General features: G+C 42.4%; 1 protein-coding gene across 2 annotated transcripts in view; it reads right to left on the bottom strand.

Annotated features, from left to right (window-relative positions):
• PTPN21 (protein tyrosine phosphatase non-receptor type 21) overlaps positions 1-19595 on the bottom strand; it is an 88838-nt gene that overhangs the window by 19468 nt on the left and 49775 nt on the right. For both annotated transcript variants that reach the window (XM_039469244.2, XM_074392860.1), the window contains 6 exons: positions 19053-19123; positions 16212-16299; positions 15708-15796; positions 11644-11731; positions 10567-10646; positions 483-543 (listed from right to left, as the gene is read on the bottom strand). In XM_039469244.2, the coding sequence (XP_039325178.2) occupies positions 483-543; positions 10567-10646; positions 11644-11731; positions 15708-15796; positions 16212-16299; positions 19053-19123 (477 nt within the window). The remainder of the gene's footprint in view (positions 1-482; positions 544-10566; positions 10647-11643; positions 11732-15707; positions 15797-16211; positions 16300-19052; positions 19124-19595) is intronic.

The following is a 19595-nucleotide window of genomic DNA, read 5'->3' as shown; positions in this document are numbered from 1 at the left end:
ACACGAAGACACATTAGTTCTTACCGTATCTAGCATTTTATATTTAAATGGCAATGCCAAGCCCTATGATTGATACCAAGGACATTAAGTAGCACAAGAAAATCTGCATCCAAAAAGCTAAGAGCAAGAAGGAACAGACACACATTTCCTTCTGTACATATCTGAACATAAGCAGCTTATATGTATTACAGTCAATATAATTAAAGTCATCTAATATCTTAAATATATACCAACTTATGATTACTCTTGGCCAGTAGTCCAAGTTCTTAATATTAAGGTCAGACCTAATATTCAAATATGTATAATATAAATATTAGGTTGGACCTATGATTTTAAAAAAATCACCATTTCTTTGGCTAAAAATGATGAAATATCAGTACACTTGTATGGTTCAAACTCAAAATTAACACTATCGAAAGCATATTTTGTTAAGGAAAACATCACTAAAATATAAAAGCAATCATATTTTCCTTTTTTCTTACCAGAGACATCCTTGAAGACGACCTCCTCCTGATTGGGTTCACTGTGACAGTCTGAGTTGGCCTATAAAATAGGATGTCTCTGAGAAGAGCACATACACACTCTCTCTCAAACTCCACCAGAACAAGATATAGGAACATAAAATAATAAATATTCTAAGGCAAAAAAATAAAAAAGACAAACTAACCGAGGCATGAAGTCAGAGAAAAGGAAGGTTCTCTGTCGGCCCATGGAGCCTCAGCCCTTTCCTGCTGCCCCAACCCCTCAACCTGCCCTGTAATTTCAGGCTCCCCACAGAGCATCATCGCCCGGACCCTCAAAGGGATCAGAGTATCTTTCCCAGGCCCACCCAAGTAAACCTTTGGATTAGCCACAGGCAAGGGGGAAAGCGACAAGGCTGCATCACCCACACCTTTGTTGAGGGAGAAGGACTCAGTGCAAATATGTCTCTCCTGTGTGCTGGGGGAGCCCTGGGTCTCTCCACTAACCCTCCCCCCCAGGGGTGACCATCCACTGTCAACCCAGAAGCCTCAAGCAGTAAGCCTTTAATTCAAAGTCTGTTAACCACACACTACAAACATAATAAAGAGATGAATTTATAATTGTAGCAACAAGAATCTACATTTACAGGTTTGTAAGCATGCTCCTGTCGTCCCAGCCTCTTGGGAGCATCTTGGGCCCAGAAGTTTAAGACCAGTATAGACAACATAGTGAGACCCCATCTTTTGAAAAAACTCCAATATAAAAAATTTCAAACATTTATATTTTTTAAATCTACATTTCCTCTAAGGAACAAGGGAAAGCAAAGTACAAGATATGGTTCAGTGAGTGGATGGTGAGCTCATTTACCTTTCTTTGCAAGAAATTTCTGACTTGTTTTAAGTATACTTTGTAAAAAGCACCTAGGGCCAGGCACAGTGGCTCACACCTGTAATCCCAGCACTTTGGGAGGCCAAGGCAGGTAGATCACCTGAGGTTAGGAGTTCGAGACCAGCCTGGCCAACATGGTGAAACCTCATCTCTACTAAAAATATAAAAATTAGCCGGGCGTGGTGGTGGGTGCATGTAATCCCAGCTATTCAGGAGGCTGAGGCTGGAGAGTTAAGTAAATTGAACCTGGGAGGCAGAGGTTGCGGTGAGCTGAGACTGCACCATTGCACTCCAGCCTGGACAAGAGTGAGATTCCAGTCTCAAAACAAAATAAAACAAAAAAGCACCTAAAAGTATTAGGGAGTGCTGACGAACACTTATGTGATAATTTAAGATTTTAAACTATTTGCACAAGTTCTATCTTTAAATAAACAATAAGGTTTAAAAAAAGGAACAATAGAAAAGCCCATTTGTAACCACTGTTTTTAAATAAAGGCAAGATTTTTTTTTTCTTCTGTGTGGTCAGTTTTACTGCAAATAAGATCTAGGAACCTCAACACATTGGATTCTTGGCTTTGCTGATGACATGTAGTTTTGTCAAAGCACTTTTTCTTAAACCTTTTACCATCTGTTCCTGGCTCATGTGCTTATGTAAAACACAATTACTGATTACAAAAATATTTCATGACCTTTGGTTACAATGTTCTAAGGACTAGTTACTAGAAAATCCAGCAAGACAAAGTGAACATTCAATCTATTTCAGCCGACTTACCATATCAAGCCTCATGTCTCATAAATTCACATTATTCTTAGCCCTCTGATAACTAGTATCTTATATTCAAAAACCCTGAATATTAGCATATTTTTATAAGACTCGAGCTAAAAAGAAATCTAGTACATACTAGTTTTAACATCAGGTTATTACAACTGCTTTTACTAGCTGACTTTTGTAAATAATTTCATTTTTTTTGCTACTGGAAAGTATTCAGGCTGTTGATGAAAAAGAAATGTCTCTTTTCCAAAAGATGTGTCATTCTTCCAGTATTTATTTTCGTGAGACGAGTCTGCGTGGTGTGCCTGGGCTTTAAAAAAAAAAACACTCCTTAACTGCACATTAATATAGTCCTTAAAATTGGTACCCACAAATTAGCCAGTCGTGGTGGCAGGCACCTGTAGTCCCAGCTACTCGGGAGACTGAGGCAGGAAAATAGCTTGAACCCTGAGGGCACAGGTTGCAATGAGCTGAGATCAAGCCACTGCACTCCAGCCTGGGCACCATCTCAAAAAAAAAAAAAAAAAAAATTAGTGCCCAGAATTTGAAGATGCTGTGTTTTGCAGCCTTGAAATTTACTTTGTCTTTGGTTATTCTTCATTGTCTGGGATAGGTTTAGGCAAACTGGGTCCTTTAAATGTTGTGTTCAGTCTAGCAGAGACTCACTGTCCAGATGGAATGAATTTAAACTTTTAAAGTACTATAAATTCACAAGGATTGCTGACAGAATTCTCTGTCAACAAACTCCAACATGTCCATAGTTGCCCAGCCTAGGGCAAAAGGAAAACACGAAACCCAAGGACGCAGAGCTTCATCACGTGGGCGGCACTCCCGCACTGATAGCGATCTTGGCGCTCTGGCCGGCAGCGCCCAGTGTGGAGGCGAACACGGCCCACTGCAGTAGCCGGCTCTGCTAACAAAACAAACTACAAAAGAATGCACCTGCCAAAGTGCTTGACCCAGGCAGCCTCAAGCACTAAGGGGCTGACCTTCTCTTTCTTCTTGGCACTGTTCTTACAAATGCAGTTTACTCTGAGATCAGCTGTCCTTGGCATACAAGAGAAAACCATGTAACTGTCGCTTGTGGTTTCCAAACTTTCTGGGCAGTTACTGTGTTGAGGGGTGCTGCTAAATAACAATACATCACTAGAACATGTGCACCAAAGAAGACAAAATAAAAATAAAAAAGGCTGAGCCAGGCATGGTGGTGCATGCCTGTGTAGTCCCAGCGACTTGGGAAGCTGAGGCAGGAGGATCCCTTGAATCCAGGCGTTGATAGCTGTAGCGCACCATGATCCTATCTGTGAATTGCCACTATACTCCACCTGGGAAGCTAGGATGCTAGGACCGTGTTTCTCAAAAAAAAAAAGAAAAGAAAAATGGCTGCCAGCCCAAGTAAAAGTCAGTATTATTTATCGAAACTGTGCTAAGGACTGTACGTGATTATCTCATGGAATGTGAACAGCAACCCCATGAGGAAGGTCCAGTTATTATCCTGATTTTACGGATAATGAAAGTGATATGTAGGTTAAATCAGTTGCTCCTGGTCACATGGCAAACAAGTAGTAGAACCAGCATGTCTGTCAGATTCCTGAGTATATGTCTCTAACAATCTCTAACAATCATGTGTTCAACCTGTTCCCCATACCCAACTAATCTATAAGCTCCCTGGAGGCAAGATGTGGTATCCCTAGTGCCTTTGTGGAGCAACTGAATGACGAGCAAGTGAGGACTAAAGTGATGCTTATTACTAAGCATTTACACCTAAGCTTGTACTTCTAAGCCTCATCTGAATCTTGCTTTGTAAGTTCCCTTTCTTATATGATGAAGGCGAGTCAGATTTTGACAAACAAAAAAATGCATTGATAGTTTATGCACTGGATAGATAGTTAAAGGAACAGATTCCTTCCTGTAATCCCAGCTACTTAGGAGGCTGAGATGGGAGAATCACTTGAGGCCAGGGGTTTGAGACATGCCTGGGCAATATCACAAGACCCCATCTTTAAAAAAAGAAAACAAAAATTAGCCAGGTATGGTGGCACATGCCTGTAATCTTGGCTACTCTAGAAGCTGAGGGCTAAGGCCAGCTTTCCAGGCAGGGCCTACTCCAGTCAGTCTCCGGATTACAAAAGTCTCCAGAACCAAGGTAGACACAAGCTGCTATGTTCACCAACAGCCCTGAGCTGCAGGCAGCACTCACCAGCCATCTCACTGCGCTCAGCAAGTGGTCTGCTGTGCCCTGGAATACAAGTTTCCCCTCTGAAGAAAATCTCTTGAGCCCTCTATCACTTGGCTTTGCAGGTTCAAGGATACCATCCTCCCTTTTCCTTGCAGAAAAGGGCGAGGGAGCCCCCTACACCAAGGAGCCTCTCAAGACTCCCCCACTCTCCTGGTCTTTTCCTTATACAAATCAGGGAAGTGATTACAGCATGACCAGTTCGGGGCCTGGAGTGAGAGAGAGTGGGTTAGAAGCAGACTTCTGACCTAACAGCTTGACATTATTATGTCATTTAATTTCCAATTCAACCCTAAAGGAATATTAAGTAAAAGTCTCATTATCCTCACTTTATAATTTTTTAAAGTGAGATTGTTATCTAACATTTTTAAGGTTTGGATAATGATAATTCTGTTATCTAAAGCACCCTGTCATGGGGTAGAGGGGAAGGCTGTTGGATCGTGCCATTGTATAAACACTGAAATATAGTTATCTGGGTCAAGGTTAGATGAGCCACATGAGGCCATCCCAAACACCAATAAACTACAGATCAGGCCAAAGGTAAAGGGAACACACTGGGACTACAGTTCTCCTTTCTGTGTGAGTAGAGTCTATCTCCTAGGCCACCAGTCACCCTAGCCTAAACCAGATGTCCAGAAGCCACTGTCCAGTTCCAGGCTGGCTGCAGTTTTGTTAAATGCCTATAGTGCTTTAATTTACCTGCCTGTGCCATGAGAACAGTCTACCAATACTTCAGAATCATAATACTGGAACATGACTCAACATCCTATATTGAGAGCCTTTAAAACATGGTCACTGGGCCGGGTGTGGTAGCTCAAGCCTGTAATCCCAGCACTTTGGGAAGCCGAGGCGGGTGGATCACAAGGTCAAGAGATCGAGACCATCCTGGTCAACATGGTGAAACCCTGTCTCTACTAAAAATACAAAAAATTAGCTGGGCATGGTGGCGTGTGCCTGTAATCCCAGCTACTCAGGAGGCTGAGGCAGGAGAGTTGCCTGAACCCAGGAGGCGGAGGTTGCGGTGAGCCGAGATCGTGCCACTGCACTCCAGCCTGGGTAACAAGAGCGAAACTCCGTCTCAAAAAAAAAAAAAACAAAAAAAAAAACATGGTCATAACAATTAAAGTTTTCAGTTTTATTACCCAGCAAAAATTTGAAAGCTGATATTAAAAGCTTCATTTACTTTACATGGGAAACAAATGCTCGCAATGAAATATATTAGTTCCCCACAAAATGAATCGTTAAGTAATGACACAGGAACAGCTCATGGAAATCGGCTGCCATAATCTATTGGATATACAGAGATTGAAAACAAACTTTGGAAAATAGCACTTTAAACATAATTATTCCATTTTAAAAAGAATCAGCTGCTCCTTATTTAGGTATAATATATGCAACTCATGACATTAATGTAGTTTTATTCACACTTGCCAATAAATACCAATATTCCAAAAACTACAGCTAAATTTCTAAGACAGAATCATTCACCACAATCAATCATTTGTTGCTTTTTCTTCTTTTACTAATTACAAGGTGTTAATTTGAAGGAAAAAAAAAGGCATTAGCCGGGCATGGTGGCTCAGCCTGTAATCCCAGCACTTCGGGAGGCCAAGACAGGCAGATCACGAGGTCAAGAGATGGAGACCATTCTGGCTAACATGGTGAAACCCTGTCTCTACTAAAAATACAAAAAATTAGCCAGGCATGGTGGCATGTGCCTGTAGTCCCAGCTACTAGGGAGGCTGAGGCAGGAGAATCACTTGAACCTGAGAGGCAGAGGTTACAATGAGCCGAGACTGTGCCACTGCACTCCAGTCTGGGCAACAGAGCGAGACTCTGTCTCCAAAAAAACAAACAAAAAAAAAAAAAAAAAAAAAAAAAAAAAAAACGGCACTAACCACAAACCAATATGGATGCCTCACGAAGAGGGATTGTATTTTTCGGAGAAGGGATGAACTGAGGTAATAATGGCTCGATATTATGAATACTCTTAAACTTGTTAAAGCCTTTAAAATGAAAATGCTGTGGTCCAACAGACTGCATATCTACTGCTTGAAACTTAGAACTTACTTCTGCACAGAAATCATGCCACACATGGCTGGATAACCAGGCCAGCAAACGGGAAGGCAACTAGCCTGGGCTAGTAGCACTGCTGACTATCACCACCAGGGGGAACACTTTCATATGCAAATACACCCAGGCAGCTAGCGGAAACGGCTTCCCATCTTTACAGAGAAAGCAGGCTCCTCCTCCCCGTCAGTGCCTACGGAAATCCCATCACCAGACCCGCGGTGGGGACTCGGACGCAAACAGGGTGCAGGAGAACGCTGGGAAGAGACAGACACTGAGCTACAGGTGCGAACCACTGGACAGTTCCCTGTCCACGTGGGCATCCCTGCATGGTCTTTACACTGCTGCTCCTGCCCAGAGTTTCTCTCACACCCTGTAAGATAGAAGGCACTTCCACACAACACAGCCTTTCTCCTTCCTTCCTGGTGCTAAGGGACAAAATGCCCTTGTGAGACTTTCCCTCCACCCCATGCCTCATTTACAATCTGTAATAAAGGGAAGAGACAGGAGCAAAAGGGCTGTTCTCCCCTGTGACACCCATCACTGCCTCACTCGGGCTCCCATCGTTCCACTAAGCCCTTATGCACCAGGCACCTTGCCAGACACGGGACACGAAGATGAATAAGAGGACATCCTGCCCTCGTGGAGCTCCATTAGGCAAGAGAGACAAATCAAGTCCACATGAAAAAAGCAGGCAGGAACTACTCTAACAGGCTAGCACAGCGGCTAAGAGCACAGGCTCGAGTCTTGCCGCTCCACTTACTAGCTGTGTGGCAGGGTAAGACATTTCACTTCGCTAAGTCTCCATACCTTCATCAGTAATGGGGCAGTAATAATTGTGCCCAACAGGGTTACTGTAAGGATTAAAGAAAATTAAAGGTCTCAGAGCTCTCTTGACACAGAGCAAGCATTTATAAATTATTGTTATGAGTTATTCAGATCATTGTTATAAAAGAGGTAGAAAAAAACAGAAGTTTCAGAGTGGTACTGAGGACTAAGCAAACTGAATGCCTGGTGGTGTCTATGGGGGCTGTATTTTAAACTCAGTCTTGAAGAATAACTAAGAGTCTGTCAGAGAAGGGAAGGAGGGACATTTTAGCGAAGGCCTGGGCTGGGAGCATTTGCATGATAAGGAAAGATGTCTTCCAGGAGTCAGACTCCAAGGCCAGCTGGGCTGAGGCAGCTAAGCCAGAGAAGGACCTCAGGAGTCTACCCTTAACCTTGGACCCAGAAGGGGGTGGGTGAGAGACACGTGCTCTGCTTTTAAGAACAGTGCTACATCTTTTGCTTATCCATCCGGAAGACTGACTGCATACAGGTGAGACAGGGCAGGGGGGCCAAATGGGAGACAACTCCAGGAGGTGCCTCCAGATATGGTCCAGGGACAAGAGGACAGCTTAAAGAAAGGTTGTGGGAATTGAAAGAAACATTTCAGGTCTCAGTTTAGGTATCACTTGGCTGGGAAGCCTTTCCTATCTGGGCAGCTCTGAGTGAGGTATCTTTTTCCTAAGGGATCTTACAGCATCAAGACATCTTCAATCACAGCTCCTGACACTTGTATCTATAGATTAGTTCAAAAAATGTATTAAGGCTGACAGTGAGCCAGGCCCTTGCTTGGCACGGGGAATATGGCATTGAAGGCAGGGAAGAGTGTCTGCCCCCAGGCACTTCTGTAGCGCTTACCTGCTGGCAGGGTACAGGCAAACAAGCGAACAGACAAATATACAAATTCGTGTGGTGCTAAGTGTTATGACGAACAAAACAAAGTTAGAGGGTAAAGAGACAGGTCGTAGTGGAAGAGGGGACAGTCAGGGACAGTCTCTGAAGACGGTCATATCTGACCAGACAACAGGCTGCAATGAGGGAGCAGGGCAGGTGGAGACCTAGGAAAAGAGCAAGGACAGTGTCCCCGAGGGTGAGGCCCATCTGCAGCCCACCCAGGATGCCACTGTGGCTGGAACACAGCAAGGAGGAGTAGAAAAGGCAAAGCTGGAATCAGGCAAGAACCACACTGGGTATGGCCTTGCACTTTTATTAGAACTAAAATGGGGCCAGGCATGGTAGCTCACACTGTCCAGCACTTTGGGAGGCCAGGGAAGGAGGATCCCATGAGACCAGTCTGGACAACATAAGGAGACCCTGCCTCTAAAAAAAAAAAAAAAAAAAAAAAAAATCAAAAAATGGACCAGGTGTGGTGCTGCACACCTGTGGTACCAGCTACTTGCGAGGCTGAGGGAAGAGAATCACCTGAGCCAAGCGAGGCTGAGAGGCTGCTGTGAGCTGTGATCAGGCCACTGCACTCAGCCTGGGTAACAGGGCTGTCTTGAAACAAACTAAAAAAGTACTTCAATAAAAGAAGTGGAATGCCAACGGAGGGTTAAGAAGAGTGACAGGATCTGATTCTGGTTAAACTAAGATCACTCTGGCTGACTTATGGAAAATAAGCCGCAGGCAGCAGAGGCACAGAAACAGGAGAGTCAGAAGGTTACCGCAATATTCCAATGAGAAGCAATGGCAGCTAGCACTAAGCTGTTAGCACAACTGGTAAAAATGGTCAGGTTTCATACCACAACCAATTCGTCAGCAAGTTCTGCCAGCTCTATCTTCCAAATATGCAGGCAGTAGTATACTTTCACCAGAACTTTCAGAGTGGTATTGAGGAGGACTAAGCAAACTAAATGCTTGCAGCAGGATGCAGGAGTCGAGCCCAGGGAGGCTGGGTGCAGTAACTCAGCTCTGTAATCCCAGCACTTTGGGAAACTGAGATAGGCGGATCATGAGGGCAGGAGTTTGAGACCAGCCTGGCCAACATGGTGAAATCCTGTCTCTATTAAAAATACAAAAATAAAACTTTGGCTGATATGGTTACATGGACCTGCAATCCTAGCTACTTGGGAGGCTGAGGCAGGAGAATCACTTGAACTTGAAAGGCGGAAGCTGCAGTGAGCCAGGATTGTGCCACTGCACTCCAGCTTGGGTGACAGAGCAAGACTCCACATTAAAAAAAAAAAAAAAAAAAAAAAAGAGCTCAGGGAGAGGACAAGCCAGAAGAAACCCCCTAGAGGAGCAGATTTGGAGAAGAAGTCTCAGGACTAAAGCAGCAAAGGTGACTTAGCTGGCAGCCAAAGAAGAGCGGGATTCAGGAAGGATGTAAGGAGCCATCGGAGGTTCAGTACTGCTAAGCGGTCAAGTCAAAGAACTTGTACAATGGTCACTGGACAAAAGCCACCTGACCACAACAAACAGTGTCCGTGGTGTGGCGGCTTAGGCGAAACAGAATGGAAGGAAGGAAAGAAACAAGCATACACAACTGTCTTGAGGAAACCTGCTATTAAGGAAAGCAGAGATAACAGCGCAGAGGGTGGAGGGGAATGTAGATGAAGGACGATATTTACATGTGCAATATCACCGTAAGGGCTAAGAAAAATGTACACCAGGCTCACACCCGTAATCCTAGCACTTTGGGAGGCCAAGGCAGATGGATCACGAGGTCAGGAGATTGAGACCATCCTGGCCAACATGGTGAAACCCCATCTCTAGTAAAACACAAAAATTAGCTGGCTGTGGTGGTATATGCCTGTAATCCCAGCTACTCAGGAGGCTGAGGCAGGAGAATCGCTTGAACCAGGCATGGTGGCGTGTGCCTGTAGTCCCAGCTACTTGGGAGGCTGAGGCAGGAGAATCGCTTGAACCACAGAGTTGGAGGCTGCAGTGAGCCGAGATCACACCACTGCACTCCAGCCTGGCGACAGAGGGAGACTCTGTCTTAAAAAAGAAAAAAAAGAAAAATGTACACCAGGAAGGAGGGGCGCAAATTCTTCAGATGGCTGGAAAAGCTGAATAATCTTTAATGACTCGAAAATGCTGACCAGAGGGTTAATGTACACAAATAAAGGATATTATTCCCTTTTTACCTTTCAAGAATTAGAATGGTTCTTGTAACTAGTTGAAATAAATCTTAGAAGAAAATGATGTAGTTATTAGAAGTTGGTCCAAAGCTAAAATGAGGACAACAGCTATAAAAGTATTAAAAAAAGATGCCAATTGATAAATGTCTTTTGTGATGATACAATCAACTCATGTTTACAATTTCTAAATTCATGGTTTTCCATAATTTCCATGAGCTGGACATACTTACAGGTTACACTGGTTTAGTCTGTAAAACTTGTGTCGTGCAACACAGAGTCTCCAAATATATTTTGCTGTTTCCATGTCTTCCTAGAAAACAAAATAGGCAGAAAGCAGTATGAAAACACACATACAACTTGATACATTTAATGCGGAGTTTGTCTGAAGATATAATGGGTGACACCGTATGACAAAGTCACTTTCAGAACACTGTGAGCCTTTCATTTTCCAACACCGTGCCCATGGCATGAACACCAGGAGTAGGATTTAACTTACGAAGACAAAACAATCTGTTCTAACGGTGTGATTCTCATATTAAACAGTTTTAAAATGACTTGAAAATCTAAAAACTATAAAAATACCAACTTTTATTCTTGCCAAATACACTCAGATATTTTTAAACAAAAATATGACTCAGTAACTCAATACTGCCTTTGTCAAGAGAGCAAAAGCAAATAACTATTAAAGAACATTTCTTCAGAGGTATTCATTTATCAATGAAATCTAAGATATCAGTGCTTATTTTTAGACAGAGTCTTGCTCTGTTGCCCAGGCTGAAGTGCAATGGCATGATTCTCGGCTCACCGCATCCTCCGCCTCTCAGGTTCAAGCCATTCTCCTGCCTCAGCTGCCCGAGTAGCTGGGATTACAAATGCACGCCACCACGCTCAGCTAATTTTTGAATTTTTAGTAGAGATGGGCTTTCACCATGTTGGCCAGGCAGGTCTTGAACTCCTGACCTTGTCATCTGCCCACCTCAGCCTCCCAAAATAATGGGATTACAGGCGTGAACCACCGCGCCTGGCCTTCGGTGCTTACTTTCTCCCCTACTTAGTCCCTGAAGCTTAATTTAAAGATTATCATGATTAGACAGTAGTTATCCAAAGACTCATTCATTCAGCATTTACTGAGCAGCCATTTTTTGCCAACCACCATTTTGCAAATTGTTACGTGATAAAACTGCATGTTTTCTACAATTATGAAATGTTATAATTTTAATACTGCCCTGCCTCCAAACACATACAGGCATGCAGAAGTGGAAGTTGTTAACTTTCAGGAAAAACATTCCATGCAGACCCCTACTCACAGTTTGAAATTGGATGGTCTCCTCTTTATTTGCCAGCTCTAATGCGAAAAACGACTTGTTGTGGGACATGTTAGCAATGTCATGCCACCTAAGGAACAGCAAATAGAGAATGGCAATGTGAGTGCGCCATGGGGGAAACCAGGAGATAGAATACACAATTTTCCCCTAAGCCTGATGTGTAAGTTAATATTTGGTAACATTTTTGAGAAAAACATAAAACCAGCCTGGCTAACATGGTGAAACACTGCCTCTATTAAAAATACAAAAACTAGGCCAGGTGCAGTGGCTCACACCTATAATCCCAGCACTTTTGGAGGCTGAGGCAGATGGATCACCTGAGGTCAGGAGTTTGAGAGCAGTCTGGCCAACATGGTGAAACCCCGCCTTTACTAAAAATACAAAAAAATTAGCTGAGCATGTTGATGGGCACCTTTAATTCCAGCTACTTGGGAGGCTGAGGCAGGCGAATTGCTTGAACCCAGGAGGCAGAGGTTACCATGAGCCAAGACAGTAACACTGTACCCCAGTCTGGGCAATAAGAACAAAACTCTGTCTTGGAAAAAAAAAAAAAAAATTACAAAAACTAGTCAGGCAAGGTGGTAGGCACCAGTAATCCCAGCTACTTGAGAAGCTGAGGGAGAAGAATCGTCTGAACCTAGGAGGCAGAGGTTGTAGTGAGCCAAGCTTGTGCCATTGCACTCTAGCCTGGGCGACAGAGCAAGACTCTGTCTCAGAAAAACAAAACAAAACATAAAAACAAAACACAGTGGTTTTAATCTGGTAACATTAATGTTCTAATTGAAGTGACAGCAGCTACTTGCAAAAAGTAAATTCATGTATATTAAATGAGGGAAAAGAGAATTTAAAAGATGTAAAATGTATCATTCTCATTTGTCAGATTTGCTTGAAGATCCCTGTATTAGCTGGTTGCCAATGCCTCATCTAGTCATACAACAAAATAAAAGTTACCTATTGTAAGAATGCCAGAAATTGCAGATCATTGAAGGACAGTGCTTCCCTCAAAGGAGCACAGATGGAGAGGAAGGGGAGGAGAGAGAATACAGAAGCAAACAAGAACCTTTAAGTCTTGCAGATATACAGGGTAAAATAAGGCACAAAAGCGGGAGAGGTGTGCTCTGAAAAGCTTCAGGGTGAAGATAAAGTTGAAATGCCCGGAACTCAAAGAGTGAACTATTCTGGAAGTTTTCACTAGGATTCAAAATCTGATACTTTCTGATTTTATATTAGCTTTTCTATATTAATATTTTATTTGATTAATCATAAAATTTTAGAAAAAGAAAAAATTATGGAAAAAATGTTAACCTTGTCCATTACATTTATTTAAAATGTATTAAAATTAATGTAGTAGTGATATAGTGTTTGCTAAATCTAAATATTAATAGCATCACATGGTTTCTTTAAGACAACTTTAAAAACTCCTATCCAGTGACAAAGGAAGCCAGGCAGATGCCTCATGTTCCCATGTGACACTCTGGGCACCATCTGAGCCCTACCCTTCAGGTGAAGCCCTGGACCCATTTTCTTCTCCCTGACCCCCAACTCAGCATGTTGGGAAGGGTTAATACAGGTGGCCTGGGGATGAGAGCAACTGCCAAAGGGGAGCCACCGAGCCCCAGGCAGTGAACTCTGGGAGTGGGGTTCTACTCTCCAAGTGATATGTCCTCTCTGAGGTCACAATCACCAGGGAGAATTCATGGCTCAAGAGACAGTAAAGCACAGGAAGTGAAGGAGGAGATGTCTGTTTAGAGAAAAAGCTCTTGAAGGCAAAACTAGTTCTCAAGAAGAAGTGGTAGGAATGGTTTAGAAAACTTAAGTTGTGTGTGTGCTGTGGGGCTGGCAGTGAGTAGGGATGGAGAAAATAAAAGCTGTTTAAGGCTGAGAATAGTGGCTCACGCCTGTAATCCCAGCACTTTGGGAGGCCAAGGTGGGTGGATCACCTGAGGTCAGGAGTTCAAGACCAGCCTGGCCAACATGGTGAAACTCTGTCTCTACTGAAAATACAAAAATTAGCTGGGCGTGGTGGCACACTCCTGAAGTCCCAGCTTCTCGGGAGGCTGAGGCAGGAGAATGGCTTGAACCCGAGAGGTGGAGGTTGCAGTGAGCCGAGATCGCACCACTGCTTTCCACAACCTGGGCGACAACAGCGAAACTCTGTCTCAAAAGGAAAAAAATAAAATAAAAAGCTGTTTAATAAAGCAATTAAGAGCCCAAGCATAAAGTGGAGGATCCAAGTTCTAGCACTAGTTATGCCAGTTAATAACTGGGTGACCATGGACAAATCACAACTTTTCTAAGCCTCAATTATCACATGTGCAAAGTGGTGGTAATACCTACTATGGAGTGTGTTATGAAGATTACATAAAAAAATACACAAAGGCTGGACATGGTGGCTCATGCCTGTAATCCCAGCACTTTGGGAGGCCAAAGTGGGTGGATCACCTGAGGTCAGGAGTTCAAGGCCAGCCTGGACAACATGGTGAAACCCTGTCGCTACTAAAAACAAAAATTAGCTGGGTGCAGTGGCTCATGCCTGTAATCCCAGCTACTTGGGAGGCTGAGGTAGGAGAATCACTTTAGCCTGGGAGACGGAGGTTGCAATGAGCCGAGAGTGCGCTATTGCACTCCAGACTGGGCAATAGAGCAAGACTATGCCTCAAAAAAAAAATAAATAAACCACACACACAAAAAGTGTTCAACATAGTTTATCTGACTCATGATAAGCACTCAAAAAACGGTAGACACAAAGGAACCAAAAACAAAAGTGACAGAATATGTTTTACTACCTTATAAAAACAATATAAGCTTTTGGCTGGACACCATGGCTGGCCTACAATCCCAGCACTTTGGGAAGCCAAAGAGAGAGGATCACTTGAGACCAGGAGTTAGAGATCAGCCTGGGCAATATAGCAAGACCCTGTCTCTATAAAACAAATAAATAAAAAATAAAAATGAATTTAAAAACAATATAAACATAATTTTCATTACTCTGAGATTCTGTTTATCCGATTAGCTCTTTCTAGAGAACAGGTAACTGGATAAATAGAATCTCAGAGTAAAACTGCAATTATTTCTACGAAATGAACTTTGGATTTTCTAGACTACAGATTTTAAGGAGTAAAAGGCAGGGATTGTACAATATGGTCCAACTTAATTTCTTTAAGATACAAATTAGAACATAGAATACTATAAAGGTAATTAAAATCATCTGTAGTTTCACTGTTCAGAGTCAGCCATTATTCACACATCACTATATATCCTTTCCATCTTTCTTATATTCCAAGATTTTCACAAATGTATCATTTTTTTATGTCAGCAAAAAAAACCAACATTATAAAAATAATTGAAATTTGCTTAGATAACTGGTATTTCAGGAATTTTGGTACATAACTGTGTCAAAACAAAGATCTAGATTTTTCAAAGGAAATAGCCCTACAGGCCAGGCACTGTGGGCTCACACCTGGAATCCCAGCACTCTGGGAGGCAGGCAGATAGCTTGAGCCCAGGAGTTTGAAACCAGCCTGGGCAAGATGGTAAAACTGTCTCTACAAAAAAACACAAAAATTAGCCAGGCATGGTGGCATTAGCCTGTAGTCCCAGCTACTCAGGAGGCTGAGATGGGAGGATCACTTCAGCCTGGGAAGTCAAGGTTGCAGTGAGTGGACTCTAGCCTGGGCAACAGAGTGAGTATGTCACAATAAATAAATTAACCGATAAATAGCCCTAGAAACCAGAGCTCAAATTAAAAATTCACATCAAAACAAAGAATGGCCTCCATGTGGCACAAAAAGGGTCACACATTTTTAAGCATTTTATAATAGGCCATCATTATAGGCATTATATTCTAGACATTTAGTTTTGAAGAAAGTGGCTTTTGAAAAGGGCTGTTGCATTCAGATGGTTTTTTTTTTCTAGGAAGGGAATTATTTCCATTTTTTAATGAGAGCTTGGGATAGACTTGTGAACAATTTAACTGCTGTAAGTACTAAAAAGCAGATCACCAATAGGAGCCATAGAAAATGTATAAAAAGAGGTAAGAAAAATACCTAAATACCACAGGATGCCTTCCATTCTTGTGTTTCACAAAGATACCTTCAAGACACGCTCCAATGGATATGTCACTTCCTTGGCTATCCTAAAAGGAGAAAGCAGAAAAAGAAAAACCCAGGAAGCAGATGTCTAGAAATTACTGCTACACAGAGTTCTCCAGACTGGTTTCCCAGATGTAGAGAGTTCAGAAGACCTACAGAGTCACTATTCAGGAGGGAAAAAGTCTGAATGACATAGATGATCTTGTAGATACGTATAAAAATTTACAGTCTGGGCCTCCTCAGGAATTCTAGTTCAAGACCATTTCAAAGTATGAACCACAAAATGGGAATGTGTTTTACCCCAAAATTTTGGTCACCAGGACCTCAGCTTTTAAGTTTCCAGAGTTTTGCATGTCCTCAGCCTTTGCACATAAGGACATCCTTGGATTTCTGCACTATTTTCTCAAATTTGTGAGCCTAACTTTAAAGACGCTCCCCAACACCCCAAGTCATACTTACCTTAGCAGGGTAGCTCTCGTCTCCATAGCCATCCATTCTCTCTACCTCTTGCATGTACAGCATTTCAGCATCAGGAGCTGTGAGCCCTCTGCAAACCAAGAGGAGCGAAGTTGTTAACAAAGCAAGCTTAAAATGGTTTTTAAAAAGTTTTTCTTAAAACCTATATATCAATTTAGCACACGACCCTATAAACATTTCAATCTTCTAATTGGTTATATCAATCTATTGATATTTACTGAAAACCAGTATGTGCAAAGCACTGTGCTGAATGCTGAGGGTATCACATGAGATCCTGCTCTCTATACTTAAAGCAGATGAGTTGGGAGGATGGGGACAAAACAACTCCCTAAAAAAGGGAAAGCTTTTTCAGGTGAAAGCTTGGATTTTTCTTAAACTACCAAGTAATTGCTTATTATCCCAAATATCAGGGCTGGGCATGGTGACTCATGCCTGTAACCCCAGCACCTTGGGAAGCCGAGAGAGAAGATCACCTGAGGCCAGGAGTTTGAGCCCAGGCTGGGCAACATAATGAGACCTTGTCACTACAAAAAAAATTGTTTTAAATTAGCCAGGCATGGTGGTGATCTATAGTCCCAGCTACTTGGAAGGCTGAGGTTGGGAGGATTGCGTGAGCCCAGGAGTTCAAGGTTGCAGTGAGCTGTGATTGCTCCACTGCACGCCAGTCTGGGCAACAAAAAACAAAAACAACAAAATATCAGGCATTACTGAGAATGATGTGCTAAACGTCGAATGCAGGGAATAAGCGTATGAAGAGGCTACATGAAAACCCCTTTTCGCTCAGGTGAGTGCAGCACTACTAGGATAGGTAGGAAGGCAGTGGGTAAAGGAGGAGTGCCCACGTGCATGCAGACTTGCATCTCCAGCCTCACCTTCTGATGTTCCCTGCTGTCCTCAAGGCATCCACACTCCAGCCATCCCAAACTCTGCATGTCTTCAGATAGAATATGTTCCCTCACCCCTCTGGGTTTTTACACATGTGAATCCCTCTTCTTGGTACACCTGTGACTCACTAGTGGACCTGGCCAACCCCTAATATCCTTCAAGACTCTGCCTATGCATCACTCCCCGTGGGTCACTTTCTGGGATTCCCCAATGCCCCAGCTCTGTGCAGTCCCAATATATTCTGCCCGTACCCCCTCTAACTGCACTCGTATACTCTTATACTTCTTATATGTATTATAATTACCGCAGTGGGTTGTCCTACCAGCCCTCAGATTGCAGGGCTGGGAATGCACTCTTGAAAGACAAGAAATTATTCTATTTATTTGTGCACCATAGCATCCGGCACTCTTACTCTGCCTAATACAGAGTAAGAACACTAAACTATCTTTTAAAGAAATGCGCAAATGAATGAATGAAAGTGACAAAAGGCAGGGCAATGTGTGCCTGAGGGATCAATTAGACTAGAAAAGAAATGGTTCATGTGGTTGGCAGAAGGTAAAGCTGGGAAGGCAGGAGTTAACCAACTTGTGGGAGGCCTTTAATCCCAGGGTGATGAACTCAGGCTCATGGGAAGCATGAAAATAAACACGTGCACGAAGAAGGAGAAGGAGACAGGTAAGAGGAAAGTGATATATTCTAGGGAGATTAATCTTTTGTGAGCAACTGTGTGGATTTGAGTGGAGAGAGACTAGAGGCAAAAGGTTATTTTATTTGGAAGGGGATAAGCAATAGGTTCTAATGAAATGGACCTGATTTCAATTCCCACCTCTATGACGTATAGAGATAAATAAATCTTTTTGAGTTTGGTTTCCCCATCTGTAAGATGAAGATAATAATGTTTACCTTAATGAGTAGTTATAAGAATTTAATAATAGAGTATGGACAGTCTCCAACTTACGATGGTTCAATTGAATGACTTTTCAACTTTACAATGTTACAAAGGTGATACAAATTCAGTAGGAACTGTACTCTGAGGACCCATACAACTATTCTGTTTTTCACTTTCAGTACAGTATTCAACAAATTACATGCGACATTCAACATTATCAAATGTATGACAGGCTTTGTGTTAGACGATTTTGCCCAACCATATGCTAATGTAAGTGTTCTGAGTATGCATAGGGTAGCTAGGCTAAGCTTTGATGTTCAGCAGGGTTGGTGTATTAAATTCATCTCAACTTACAGAATTTTCAGCTTACTATGACTTTATCAGGACTTAACCCCATCGTAAATCAAGGAGCATCTGTACCTGGAACTGTGTTGTAGTTGGTTTAGAATAAGACCTAGCATTCTCTAGAAGAGTATATTTTCTTATAGGCAACACAGAGATTCACCATGAAAGAACGTCAATATCTACAAGTATACAAAGGTATGCAAGAGCAGTATACGAAGGTATGCAAGAGCAGAGTTCGGAGTAATAAGCACCAAAGCTCTTAGCATAGCTCCTCCCCGGATGACAGACACAGCCCATATGTACACAGAGGGAAGTAACCCTGTACTTGCTATGCTGTATCATAAAAAAGCAAATCTCCCTAATTTTACGTTAACCTATACAGGATGAGGTTATCACACAAACCTTTACTATATGCAGTAAAGAACTGGCACCCTTAAATGACTGGCTGCCTTCAACTTCCTCAGTGTTCTCACTGGTAAAACATGGACAATAAATGAGTAATGTGGGTAAGTACTTAGAACAGCACGTGGCACATAGTGAGTGCTATGTAAATGTCGGCTACTTGTAATTGCAGCGGCAGTAATGTCCCAAATTTAATTGGGCAAATAAATATTAATCATGTAAATTAAATATTTGATTGAATATTTCAAATTCAAGCAGACATTGGTTCTATGCTATTTCCATGTCTTATTTCTTAGAGTTACCTGTATTTCTGATGTAGTAAGGCCACTTTTTGGGTTGCTTCTTCCAATACTTTTTCATCTTGCAACCACTCCTGAAGAAAACACACAGTAGTAAGTACATAATAATTCACCCAAATTTCTTAGAGGGAATCACTGCCACTGATTGTTACTGACTCTTGTCACTATCAGGCAAGATTATGACTCTTGGTAATACATGAGAGCTTTACGTACATATGTAATCATCTTTCTAAGGAATTAAGTGGCTTCTTCACATGAGTTGCCCCATCTTCTCAATTCATCCCAGGGAAAGTTTCAGCTGAGTTATTTCAGGTTGTTGACAGCAGTCAGCCAGTCCTCAGCCCAGCAAGATAAAAACATCTTGTGCGTTCTCTGGCTGGCTGTGTAGACACTCAGAAGAAGAGCATCCCACACCTCCCTTAGTGGCTGCAATGCAGTTTCTGTGTCCCTTCCATCAGTAACGACTTTATAAAAGGAGAAGGCAGTGTCTTTGTCATCTACTTTTTAAACTACTGATGAAAAGCGACATTCATTCCTCAATTTAAT

Source organism: Saimiri boliviensis, chromosome 2 (genome assembly GCF_048565385.1).
Source record: "Saimiri boliviensis isolate mSaiBol1 chromosome 2, mSaiBol1.pri, whole genome shotgun sequence".
NCBI lineage: Eukaryota > Metazoa > Chordata > Mammalia > Primates > Cebidae > Saimiri > Saimiri boliviensis.
The sequence above is the reverse complement of the archived record's forward strand: the minus strand, read 5'-3'. Positions and strand labels throughout refer to the sequence as shown.